Consider the following 14,714-nt stretch of genomic DNA (forward strand, 5'->3'; position numbering starts at 1 on the left):
TCTGAAACCTAAAGACCAAGCAGACACAGCAAACCCAGCTAAATATCGCCCCATAACATGCCTACCAACAATATACAAAATATTAACTTCAGTTATTACACAGAAATTAATGACACATACAACACAGAACAAAATTATAAATGAAGAACAAAAAGGCTGTTGCAAAGGAGCACGAGGATGTAAAGAGCAACTGATAATAGATGCAGAGGTGACATATCAAGCTAAAACTAAACAAAGGTCCCTACACTACACATACATTGATTACCAAAAAGCCTTTGATAGTGTACCCCACTCATGGTTACTACAGATATTGGAAATATACAAAGTAGATCCTAAATTGATACAGTTCCTAAACATAGTAATGAAAAACTGGAAAACCACACTTAATATCCAAACAAATTCTAATAATATCACATCACAGCCAATACAGATTAAGCGTAGAATATATCAAGGAGACTCATTAAGTCCTGGAAAACCACACTTAATATCCAAACAAATTCTAATAATATCATATCACAGCCAATACAGATTAAGCGTGGAATATACCAAGGAGACTCATTAAGTCCTTTCTGGTTCTGCCTTGGTCTGAACCCACTATCCAACATGCTAAATAATACAAATTATGGATACAATATTACTGGAAAATACCCACACAAAATCACACATTTGCTATACATGGATGATCTAAAACTACTGGCAGCAACAAACCAACAACTCAACCAATTACTAAAGATAACAGAAGTATTCAGCAATGATATAAATATGGATTTTGGAACAGACAAATGTAAGAAAAATAGCATAGTCAAGGGAAAACACACTAAACAAGAAGATTACATATTGGATAACCACAGCGACTGCATAGAAGCGATGGAAAAAACAGATGCCTATAAATATCTAGGATACAGACAAAAAATAGGAATAGATAATACAAATATTAAAGAAGAACTAAAAGAAAAATATAGACAAAGACTAACAAAAATACTGAAAACAGAATTGACAGCAAGAAACAAGACAAAAGCTATAAATACTTATGCTATACCAATATTGACTGACTCATTTGGAGTAGTGAAATGGAGTAACACAGACCTAGAAGCACTCAATACACTTACATGATCACAATGCCACAAATATAGAATATGTCACATACATTCAGCAACAGAAAGATTCACATTAAGCAGAAAGGAAGGAGGAAGGGGATTTATCGACATAAAAAACCTACATTATGGACAGGTAGACAATTTAAGAAAATTCTTTCTAGAACGAGCAGAAACTAGCAAAATACACAAAGCAATCACGCATATAAATACATCGGCTACACCACTGCAATTTCATAACCACTTCTACAACCCTCTAGATCACATAACATCAACAGATACGAAGAAAGTAAATTGGAAAAAGAAAACACTACATGGCAAGCACCCGTATCATCTAACACAGCCACACATCGATCAAGACGCATCCAACACATGGCTAAGAAAAGGCAATATATACAGTGAGACGGAAGGATTCATGATTGCAATACAGAATCAAACAATAAACACCAGATATTACAGCAAGCATATTATTAAAGATCCCAATACCACAACAGATAAATGCAGACTTTGCAAACAACAAATAGAAACAGTAGATCACATTACAAGCAGATGTACAATACTAGCAAATACAAAATACCCCAGAAGACATGATAATGTAGCAAAAATAATACACCAACAGCTTGCCTTACAACATAAACTTATAAAACAACACGTTCCCACATACAAGTATGCACCACAAAATGTACTGGAGAATGATGAATACAAATTATACTGGAACAGAACCATTATAACAGATAAAACAACACCACATAACAAACCTGACATCATACTCGCCAATAAAAAGAAGAAATTAACACAACTAATCGAAATATCCATACCCAATACAACAAATATACAAAAGAAACAGGAGAAAAAATTGAAAAATACATCCAACTGGCTGAGGAAGTTAAGGACATGTGGCATCAGGATCAAGTTGACATTATACCAATTACACTATCAACAACAGGAGTCATACCACACAATATACACCAGTACATCAATGCAATACAGCTACATCCAAACTTCTTTATACAACTACAGAAATCTGTAATTATTGATACATGTTCAATCACCCGAAAGTTCCTAAATGCAATATAACATATACCGTACAGTTAAAAGGAAGTCACGCTTGATCAAGGTCCGCGTCACTTTCCATTTTTAACAAGACCTAAGGTCTGAGAAAGGAAAGAAGATAATAATAATTTTAATTCAAGACTACCCTGGAGAAACCTGTTCAAAACATACACATAAAAGATCCTCAGTATTTTCTTTTCAATCAAGTTAAATGAAAATCACATATTCCATTTTTCAATTTAGTGCCCAATTCCTATGATCTGTTCTAAGAATTACAATCATCTACACGAAGGGTTAGAGGCACTAATTTTGACCAATAAGACTTCTGTTATTCAGCAACGTGCAAATCCAATAACTTTACAGCTACTAAAATGCACAGTTTAAGAGAAAGAACTTGCTTATAGCCAATATCTATTTCAATGTAAATTATTAGCAGAAACAATTTATGTGTATATAAATTGGCAGTAATATGATATATTACAAATGCTTTGTAATGTTACACTTACACTTCTTATGTGCATAATTAGGATTGGTGTAAGTAATTACTGTACATTATTGTATTTTGTTGGTTCCTATTCACAATAGAAATTATTTTAAATATTTTAGTGAGTATATGTTTACAAATTAGTACAAGAATTTCCACATATGTATAAATTTTAATTTTTCCCACTTTTTTCGCATTACTGAGGAGCACAGAATTAAGGCTTTCTGGAGTGAACATAAAGTTAATAATAGTAATTCTTCAGAAAAATATGTACCTCACATTATACTTTTGCAGTATGTTTTATATTAATGAGGATCTCCTAATGTTGGATGTACATAATGAACAATGTATTTAATATATCTGATGAACAATATTTCACATTTTTTAATGTAAAAAGTTCATATATTGGCAAGATAATTATGACCAGCATATCATGTTGTGCAAAAGAGTCAATAGTGAAAATCCTATTACAGAATTTGATTCCTAAGAAGTTTCTGGAAAACAGCGATTACTTGAAAATGCTCCCTCCAATTACTTTAATTTTTATAAATTTATTGGATTATTTCAAAATACAGGCCTTTGGATAATGGCACTGCAAATTATGTCATTTTATGAGCTTTTCAAAGTAGTAATTGGTTTTAATTGGGTGCTTTAAGCCATTCTCCACCACCGGCATAATAGTTCCCATTCCCCCTGCCCCTCCCACTCCAACTCCCACTCCAACTCCCACTCCAACTCCCACTCCAACTCCCACTCCAACTCCCCCTCCTCCCCCCCTCTCTCTCTCTCTCTCTCTCTCTCTCTCTCTCTCTCTCTCTCTCTCTCTCTCTCTCTCTCTCTCTCTCTCTCTCTCTCTCTCTCACATAACAATATTTAGAATACGTACTGTACTTGAAATTTCTTTTCATATTGTGTACACATTTATTTTTACTATCATATGTGACTAATATCATTTCTTATGAGTTACATACAGTGTTCTCCTCCTCTTCAGGTCCTTCACAGGGGACTGCAAAGCGGCTTGAGAGCATTTTCCAGTGGTGCTGTTGCTGACAAGAAACCACTGAGTGGTTACTCTTTTGGTAAAAATACTATTAGTTGAGAGCAATAAACATTTTTAAATTGCTAGCTAAATTTTCATCTTGGTTGTCAGTGACTTTTTTCTCAAAAACCAATCTACAATGCATTATTAAATTTATTACTGAAAATTGATGACCAATATAATCAGTTCCACGAGTGGAATTTCCATTTGTCTGTTGTTTTCTGAGGGCATACTCCATCGTTATTTCAAGATTTTAGTAACAATTACTGCTTATTATATCCACCATTTTAGTATTATAATAAGGACATATTTAACTTCAACAATGTTACAGCTTATACAGAACCAAATATATATGTTCATTAGTAGAAATTTTTATTTACTACTTATGTACAATGCATCCTCTATTGAAAATACAGTCTCACAGAATATTTACTGCAAGTAAATGTGTTGTCAATTGTCTCAGTAATTTGTGAGGAACTAAATGTGCTGAAATTACTGTCCCCCTATCACCCAGAGCTGTCCTTTCAGTAATAATTAATCTGCACAGTATGTATCCTCTCGATGATGAGAGGCATACCATTGACAGTGTTAGAGGCTCTATATAGAGTAGTCATTGTCCAGGGATGGTCAACAATGCTATGCATGTCACCCCTTCTTTCTGATCTGATATGCTGTGCTGAAAGTGAGTTGTGTACAGCATTTTATGTGGTCATGACCAGCAACCAGCGGTCCATCAGAATGGATGGCCACTAGCATACTGTAGCTAAGAACGGAACTGAACACCCTGTGGCAGAACATGCTGCTGAGCACAACAGGCTCGAATTCAATGGCTACTTACCAACCTGTGCCATCTTGATCCTCCCCCTCAACTCCACTTTTCCTGAACCATGCAGATGGAAGTTATTCTTGCAACACATCCCCCACTTCCACAATCTTCTCCTGGCCTCAATCTCTGCTAACCCACTGCACAAACACCCTCTATGCAACAGTCTCACCCTTTTCTGTCCTGTCACCCACTCCCAACCAAGCCTTCACATCATCATCGTGGTGTGCTGCACAACTCACCATCTCCAATTTGCATGTGTCACATTCCTATCCTGTACACCTGCTGCTGTGGTCATCAAAGACAATAGTATTACCAGCAGTGCCCCAGGAAAGTGTGATAGGACTACTGTTATTCTCTATGTATATAAATGGTCTGATGGACTGGGTGAACAGCAATTTATAGCTGTTTGCTGATGACACTGTGGTGCACATGGAGGTGTCATCTTTGAGTGACTGTTGGAGCATACAGTGTGACTTAGGCAGAATTTCTTTTTGGTGTGATGAATGGCAGCTTGTTCTAAATACAGGAAAATTTAAGTTAATGTGGATGAGTAGAAAAAATAATCCTGTAATGTTCGAATACGGCATTGGTAGTGTGCTGCTTGACATGTTCATGTTGATTAAATATCTAGGCATAATGTTGCAAAGCGATATGAAATTGAGTGTGTAGGTGGGGTTGATAGTAAGGAAGGGGAATGCTCACCTTTGTTGTATTGGGTGAATTTTGGGAAAGAGTAGCTCATTCATAAAGGAGATTGCATACAGAATGCTAGTGTCACCCATTGTTCAGAACTTTTTGAGTATTTTGGGTCCCCACCAGATCAGAGTGAAGGAAGACATCAAAGCAGTTCAGAGGCACTTTGCTAGATTTGTTACTGATAGGTTCAGTCAGCATGCAAAAACTATGAGGATGCTTTGTGAACTCAAATGGGAATCTCTGGATGGAAGACAATGCTCTTTTCATGAGGCACTATTGTGAAACTTTGGAGTACTGGCGTTTAAGGCCAGCTGGAGATCAATTCTACTGCCGCCAACATACATTTCGTGTAAGGGCCGCAAAGATAAGATGAGAGAAATTAGGGCCCATATGGAGGCTTATACACAGTTATTTATCCCTTGCTCTATTTGTGAGTGGAACAGGAAAGCAAATGGCTAATAGTGGTTTGTGGTAGCCACTGCCATGCAACGTACAGTGGTCTGCAGAGTACTATGTAGATGTATATGCCTCCTGCTCTGGAATTCCTATCCCACTCACTCACTGGCTGCGTCCCTCTGAGCTGCCAGCTATCCTTCCTCCTGCTTCTCACCTTTTCTCCCCTCTATGCACCACACCTGACACCACTCTTCACCCCAATTCCCCTGCCAAACTGCAATCCTGGCATTTTATGCTCAGCTGGTACAGTGCAGCTGCAAAGGTAGATTGTTTGTGTTTTTTGGTTCTCCAGCTTGTTACAGGATTTGTCCAAAAGCTGGCAAATTTTCAGTCTTTTTCATGTGCCTGTTGACAACTCAATGCTTTTCTTTGTCTTCTTTACTCCTAAACTATTTAATTCTACCACAACTTTCTTTACTACACTCCTGGAAATGGAAAAAAGAACACATTGACACCGGTGTGTCAGACCCACCATACTTGATCCGGACACTGCGAGAGGGCTGTACAAGCAATGATCACACGCACGGCACAGCGGACACACCAGGAACCGCGGTGTTGGCCGTCGAATGGCGCTAGCTGCGCAGCATTTGTGCACCACCACCGTCAGTGTCAGCCAGTTTGCCGTGGCATATGGAGCTCCATCGCAGTCTTTAACACAGGTAGCATGCCGCGACGGCGTGGACGTGAACCGTATGTGCAGTTGACGGACTTTGAGCGAGGGCGTATAGTGGGCATGCGGGAGGTCGGGTGGACGTACCGCCGAATTGCTCAACACGTGGGGCGTGAGGTCTCCACAGTACATCGATGTTGTCGCCAGTGGTCGGCGGAAGGTGCACGTGCCCGTCGACCTGGGACCGGACCGCAGCGACGCACGGATGCACGCCAAGACCGTAGGATCCTACGCAGTGCCGTAGGGGACCGCACCGCCACTTCCCAGCAAATTAGGGACACTGTTGCTCCTGGGGTATCGGCGAGGACCATTCGCAACCGTCTCCATGAAGCTGGGCTACGGTCCCGCACACCGTTAGGCCGTCTTCCGCTCACGCCCCAACATCGTGCAGCCCGCTTCCAGTGGTGTCGCGACAGGCGTGAATGGAGGGACGAATGGAGACGTGTTGCCTTCAGCGATGAGAGTCGCTTCTGCCTTGGTGCCAATGATGGTCGTATGCGTGTTTGGCGCTGTGCAGGTGAGCGCCACAATCAGGACTGCATACGACCGAGGCACACAGGGCCAACACCCGGCATCATGGTGTGGGGAGCGATCTCCTACACTGGCCGTACACCACTGGTGATCGTCGAGGGGACACTGAATAGTGCACGGTACATCCAAACCGTCATCGAACCCATCGTTCTACCATTCCTAGACCGGAAAGGGAACTTGCTGTTCCAACAGGACAATGCACGTCCGCATGTATCCCGTGCCACCCAACGTGCTCTAGAAGGTGTAAGTCAACTACCCTGGCCAGCAAGATCTCCGGATCTGTCCCCCATTGAGCAGGTTTGGGACTGGATGAAGCGTCGTCTCACGCGGTCTGCACGTCCAGCACGAATGCTGGTCCAACTGAGGCGCCAGGTGGAAATGGCATGTCAAGCCGTTCCACAGGACTACATCCAGCATATCTACGATCGTCTCCATGGGAGAATAGCAGCCTGCATTGCTGCGAAAGGTGGATATACACTGTACTAGTGCCGACATTGTGCATGCTCTGTTGCCTGTGTCTATGTGCCTGTGTCTATGTGCCTGTGGTTCTGTCAGTGTGATCATGTGGTGTATCTGACCCCAGGAATGTGTCAATAAAGTTTCCCCTTCCTGGGACAATGAATTCACGGTGTTCTTATTTCAATTTCCAGGAGTGTATATTGAAACTACAAAATATATATCGAAAATGTAGGGCTCTAGTGCTCTGAAACTGTAGCCATGTGTATGTGAGTTGTGCTTGTGTGTTTGTCTACTGCAGAAGAAGGACTTTGTGCCTGTCTAAGATTGCTAAAATATAAAAGTTTTCAGACAATGAAAGTGTCTCAGGGCCTCCTCTGTATGATGAGTAGCAATACATACTTTCCATATTGATGTTATATGGTAAAAACCTTGTGTCCATCATATCATCTCTCAACTGATATGTCTTACATCACCAAAAGGTGAAAGAGGCCCAGTAATGTACAGTGCAGTACAACAATCCACTTGGAGAGACAGCTGCAGCAGGTTATTATTTTTCTCAAATTGTAGAAGAGTCCATGCAGATGCACACTTACATAGTCTTAGAGAAACACTAAATTCTGTTCCATACATCAAGCAGAGTAACACTACTAATTAATGTTGCACATAGACAGGTGTTACTGAGTAGGTTAAAATGCTTCAAATTTTTGGGTATGCATGGTGATAAAAAATTTGAAATAAAGCCAGTAAGACAACTGATCATTTGCCATGTCATACAGAATGTTCGTCAGACATTGAAAGCAAATCTTACATTTAATCTGTTCTCATTTCTGATGGATCACCTCCTGTGTTTCATAGTTGAATATTTAATTAAACACATGCAGCATGTGTTATGTAGTAGACAAAGGTTTGTTTTGTTTTTAAGTATGTATTTTGCTTCTAGCACAAGTGGTGATGAAAGCTAATGTGCTCAGTTTTTTTTGTTAATTTGAAGCTTTTGTGCTATTAAATTTCATGTATTTTGCCAGTGTGTAGTCATAAACATAAACAGATCTGTGGAATCTGCAAATAAGTAACTAAAGACAATTACCTGGTTCTAAAATGCCTGATGGTCTGATGAATCCATTACTATGACAGTCCATAGATGGCTCTGTCTGTCTGAAACTGTTTTCCTGAGGCTATGCATCCAGCTGTGATGTTACCACAAGCTTATTATTAATAAATTATTCTGGCCCCTGGAATATGTCTGATGTGGAATGCAATTAAGCAACTGTATATGGCTCTATGTTATCTAGGGGTCTGGCTCCACTTAAAATTTTCATTTCAGATAATAATCAACTGGATTAAGTTTCCCATAAGTTCACAAATAAGTACCAGTACCAGTAACAGTGAACTAGGAAGGTACTATAAATTACTGTATCCCTAAAAATTGATTGTAATAAAACTGAAAGTTTGTTTTCATATATTCCATAAACACTATTCAATGGTACCTATTGTGAGTCTGAACTTATATTAATCACTGGTACCTATTATGAACTTGAACTGGTATTTAACAGCAAAGTTCTGTATCACTCAAGCTTAAACAAACTATTAACGTCCAAAACTGACTCATGAGTCCCCAAACATTGTAGACAAGACTATGAAATTTCTACATTCTGAGTTATGGTACCCCAAGCAAATCACTGTTCTGCAATGAAGACTACATAAAAGTCCTGACTGTTTATTGCACCATGAAAATTAATACAAGACCCAACTGTGGCCAACACAAAGAAGTCCCACAAAAATTCAAATGCACATCTGGCATCCAAAATTGGAATATTAAATGATCTCAGATTTCCAGTGAAAAAATTGGTAAAGTCCACAAAACCATTTAATAAAGTTCCTCCAATGTGTAATTCTAACAGCAAATTTTTCCTAAATGCTTCAGCCCTCTGCTGAATTTGGTGGCGATTTCATGCCATTGGTTTACCTAATAGGAATTGTGGGGGAAGGGTTATTTTTGTGCATGCTGGAGGGTTCTGGAGAGCAGACTCTCCCAATGCCCACTTCTTTAGATTGTTCAATCTCTCAGACTAGCCTACAACTGATAACTTTCTACCCTAGTTGCACCCCATGTATTCCTTATACTGAAATATATGCTCTTTATTTGACCTGATTTCCTGTTCTCGTTTAATATCAGCACCAGGCACCCACTCCAAAGTCCTGACCACTCAACCACCTGTACAATATGAATAACTACATCCAGTTCAAGTGACAATCACGATGTTTGCAAAGTTCGCTACACCCATCTACAACAAGGGTGAAGATACGTCAGGCCCATCTAGCAGAACTGAGACAGTTACTATCATTTTATCCAGCAGAATATACTGTCCATTAGGAAACTGTTCCCTGAAACATATGCCCCTAACTTACATAATCGTTGTACGTGTTCCAAAATGGGGGTTGACTCATAATCAGTATCAGGTGATGTCTGTACATTAATTGTTGCTGACATCACAGAATGACTCAGACATTGCTGAGAGTAAAAATCCATAGCTGTCCATATGTGCACAGCAACCACCTCCAACAATGTGCTATCTTCATCCAGCTGGCAATCTGATACATCAACAAATAGCTAACTGGATCCATCAGCAACCTCCACCTTTACTCCTTTTCAGTGATTCCATTGTCCATAACTTGTGATGTGCTGTTAGATCATCCAGTTGAGTTATTCATTTAGAACAGGAACTTAAAGATATTAATGTATGAGGGTCATTCAATAAGTAATGCCCAACTTCTTTTTTTTTTTTTTTGAAAAAAAAAAATCCATTAATATACATAGACAAACATCCTTGTTGGTGCTTCACATTTGATGTTTGTTCTGTGTACTGGCAAAGTTTTGAACTGTTCTGACAGATGGCAGAGTTTTAGTACAATGTCAAAATGGCATCTACATATGACTCACATTACAAGCAGCATGCTGTTATTGAATTCTTGTGTTCAGAAAAACAAACCACAGTGAACATCCATAAACATTTGTGTACAATGTATGGCGATGCTGCACTTGATAGGAGTGCAGTTAGGTGATGGATAAAGTAAGTTACAGCCTTAGGAAATGTAGAAACAGAGCTCCATGATCGGCCACACTCAGGACATCATGCCACAGCCACTGCTCCAGACATGCTGAATCATGCAGATGCCATTATTCATGTCGACCGGTGTATCACAACTCAACAATTGGCTCTACACTTACCAGTCAGAATTGGAAATGCATCTGCAATGATTGAGACTCTCAGATATTCAAGGAGGTGCTCACGATGGGTTCCACAAATGCTTGCAGCGGACCACAAGATTCAAACAAAGGCCATTTCATCTAAGTTGTTGGAGTGTTTTGAGACTGATGGAGAGGCCTTTCTGTCATGGATTGTTATGAGGGATGGAAGCTGGGTGCACCACTTTGCACCGGAAACAAAATGGCAATTCATGGAGTGGTATAATCCTCATTCGCCACAAAAGAAGAAATTCAAGACAACTCCTTCTGCTGGAAAAGTCGTGGTGACAGTCTTCTGGGAATGTGGTAGCATCATTCTTGTGGATGTGATGCCAAGAGGGTCAACTATCAATTCAGAGGTGTACGTGAAGACTGAATAAACTCAAGAACCATTTCCATGTTCTATCAGACAAGAATTCTGCAGAAATCTTGCTCCGACACGATAATGGACACCCACACACAAGTCTGAGAATCCATCATTGCCTCATCCACCCTACATTCCAGACCTGGCACCCTCTGACTTCCATCTCTTAGGGCTGCTTAAAGACTCTCCACAGAGAACACACTTTGAAGATGGCAAGAGTGTCAGTCAGGCAGCAAAAATATGGCTATGCCTACAGGACAAGATGTTGGGTTGTTTTTGGGGAAGGAGACCAGACAGCGAGGTCATCGGTCTCATCGGATTAGGGAAGGATGGAGAAGGAAGTCGGCCGTGCCCTTTCAGAGGAACCATCCCGGCATTTGCCTGGACCGATTTAGGGAAATCACAGAAAACCTAAATCTGGATGGCCGGACGCAGGATTGAACCGTCGTCCTCCCGAATGCAAGTCCAGTGTCTAATCACTGCGCCACCTCGCTCGGTACAGGACAAGAGCTTTTACCAACAGGGAATACATGCTCTTCCACAACATTGGCATATGACCACAGAACCTGATGGAGACCACATAGAAAAATAGGATACGGACAAGACATGTTGATGTATATTGTCACAAAATTTCTGATGCTTAACAATAAATATGTTCTGAGAAAAAAAAATTGGGGCATTACTTATTGATGGACCCTCATATGCGTAATGAACAGCAGCACTCCAACTCATTCTAGTGTGGCACATGGAATATATTGAGTCACCGAACTCTCAATCTGTAGTTTTAGCATCCTTCCCTCAATCCCGTGGAGGGACATGTCAATCTATGTGAAAGTAATCACTTTTCAATAGACATGTTTCTCCCACATCATCACCAAACTGAGTATCCATCATGAGGAGACTTCAATATGTCTAATTGGCATGCTTTCAACACTATCCTACAATCCTAAGCTAATGAGCAATGGAATATCAAGGATATACTGAAGGATAAACTACCACAATACTAACAGCAGCAGAACTGATGATCTCCCTTTCCATGGGAGCACCTTATCAGAGACCATTCCCATGGTGAACATAGGAAATCAGTAAGGTATTCAAGGCGTGCAGGCAGGTGCACTGTAGAGAGCCTGTATAGGGAGAGAGTGGCCAATTGGCCTGTAGCCACCATGTTTTTACCAGATTGCGTACCGGACGCGCAATTAGGTAGCGACGCAAGCAGGGAGCTAGCCGCTTCATGAGTAAAGTAAGGCATGTGTTTGATGTATGAGACCAAAGCAGATCTTCTAGCTTAATACTTGGTACAGGATTGAAACAAATGCCATTCGTCTATGTTTATATAAGCCTAATAAATATGTGAGCAAATGGAAGTATCGTGACGCAGTGTATATGTCTGCTGAATTTCAACAGCTGTATTTTATGATGCTATATAAACATTGACAACTCATTAAGGAGAAAAAGAAGTTTCAGTTAATGTATCTCAGAGTACATGATGCTATTTCAGATTTTTCCGTGTGGGTATTCATCGCTGAAATTGGTAAACTCTTGTCTCTTTCCATCCCCACATAATGCATTTTAAGTGTGTGTTGATCTTATAACATTTTCTTATGCTGGCAAAACATGTCATTCTGTACACACTTTTAGGAACTCTACACCACAGAAAATTGGAAAAATATCAATACTTAAGTACTCTACTGAAACAGCAGAAAGTAATTCAAAATGAATATCCACACGATAATTATAATTTATAGGAATGTGAGGAGCCAAGACTACAGAGCCAAGTGCGAGTCACCAGTCAGAAGTATGTAGATTTAGGGTTTGTGTATACATGTTAGAACACATTGTGTAGCATGAATATAGGCTCTATAGTACACCAATGATGTATGTGCCATCTATCAGTGGAAAATGTTTGCCTACATAAGGCTCAGTTACTGGGCACGCTATCTCATAAAATACCCAAAAAAGGGTTTTTGCAAAAGATATGTTGCTAACATAGTGACCCATGCCTCTTCTTCATAGGTGTGGGCCAATTTGCATTGCAGATACAGTTGTCAGTTCTTAACCATTATTCTTGATATTCTTTTAGATGGTCATGTTCATACTGACTCCACTGTTACTGTAGAACTGGCAACTACCCCTCCACCTTCTGCCTGCATGAAAGATGTTTAGAGGATAACAACGTGTCTTTCACTACACCACACCTGGAACCATATAGTGCTCCTTTCAGTGAGTGGGACTCCTCAACACTATGGCCTTTGGACACAACATGATTCTGGGATCCGAAAGATCCCACAATCAAATGCTGCAAGTCCTAAACACCTATCTGTGGATTACGGACACCACATTTTTGCAGTATTTAATCATGTCTGTAGTGAGTGTGAGTTTTGAACCCAGTGCAGGCAAAGAACAATGGTCTCACTATTGAAATTGGGCAGAACCCACATTAAATGGTTAACCTCAGACCCATCAGCCTTACGAATTTTCCATGTAAGCTGCTCAAATGAATGGTGAGCTGGCAACCTTGTTGATGTCTTGATGTGAGAGGTATTTAGTTAGTAAAAACAAATTACACAGCAGATTCACATGTTAAACTATGTCATTTCTAAGATTTACCCAAACTAAGGAATACAATCAACAAAAACTATTACAGTTAGTTATATGTTCCATAGATCTTTGAACAGTTCTTTTAGCAAAATGATGTGCAATAAGTCAGTTTACAGAATATGTATTCATGATAAGTGTTGACATTAATGAAGATACTGCTTTTTAGTCCTTCTCACTTAAAAACTGGTTTCTTTTATACAAGCTGCAAGATTTTAAACAAAATATTTCCATGGAATAGAAGGAGTTGTCCAGGGGAAACGATCTTAGGCTAAATTTAAAACTTACTTTTACACAAAGGAATTAAAGACACTGACTGTGGGTGGGCATAGATTTAAATCAATGAGAAAGGTTGAAAACTTGTGCCAGACCAGGATTCGAACCTAAGTCTCCTGCTTACTAGGCAGATGTGTTGACTACTGCACCACCTGGACATATTGGTCATTGCAACTGCACAGATTACCCTAGCATGCCTCCCATCAGACCCAAATTCTCAACCTATCCACACACTAAGAACGTAGTGCCCCTTGCTCATTATTCTTGTTAATCACAGCATTTCACTGATTCCCTTAAGAGTTTGGGCCGGGAGTGCATCCACACTGAAGACACCATTGACTGTTCTTGTCATAATTATATATATGTGGCGTCTGTTCTTTTGGACATGTCATGGCCTAAAATACCCCCATGTGCACTCAGCAAGTATTCTGCTACTTGAGTAGCTGCTTCCATTGTGTAGTGCACACCTGACCTATCAAGGGTTGTCCTACAGTTCTCCAGATGGTTGTGACAGTTTTGACTACAGATTTCTGGACCAGCACTGAGTCAACAAAGCCTTTGGTTGAGACACTCCCCACGTCTACATGCCAAAGGACTGTCATTGGCTCTGCTAGCCATCTGTATGAACTGAGTATGACCTCAGAACCCAAGCGACAGGTTTTGTTGGTGCTGGTATGAGCCAGAAATTGCAGATGGCTGCACTCTGCATGGCTGATAGCTGCAGGCAAGGTTTCCACCACATCCTGGATGAGGCACCCTTGCAGATGTACCAAGAACACATTGGCTTTCTTTGAGGCCCTGAATGCTATCTGCTTAACAGACTCCATAATACTCTTAACATTGGAGCTTCCGGTTACTAGTAAACCCTTTCCCTGTGTGCCTGCTCGGACCATGTTGAAGAAGCTGCCACCTGTCAACTCA

At 40.3% G+C, this 14,714-nt stretch overlaps 1 protein-coding gene across 1 annotated transcript in view; it reads left to right on the forward strand.

Moving 5' to 3' along the window:
• Window positions 1–14,714, forward strand: part of LOC126184726 (probable medium-chain specific acyl-CoA dehydrogenase, mitochondrial) — a 213,499-nt gene that overhangs the window by 12,722 nt on the left and 186,063 nt on the right. Inside the window, exon 2 of the mRNA XM_049927260.1 lies at window positions 3,623–3,710. Coding sequence (XP_049783217.1) covers window positions 3,623–3,710 — 88 coding nt within the window. The remainder of the gene's footprint in view (window positions 1–3,622; window positions 3,711–14,714) is intronic.

The sequence above is a fragment of the Schistocerca cancellata genome, chromosome 4 (assembly GCF_023864275.1).
Source record: "Schistocerca cancellata isolate TAMUIC-IGC-003103 chromosome 4, iqSchCanc2.1, whole genome shotgun sequence".
In the NCBI taxonomy this organism is placed as follows: domain Eukaryota; kingdom Metazoa; phylum Arthropoda; class Insecta; order Orthoptera; family Acrididae; genus Schistocerca; species Schistocerca cancellata.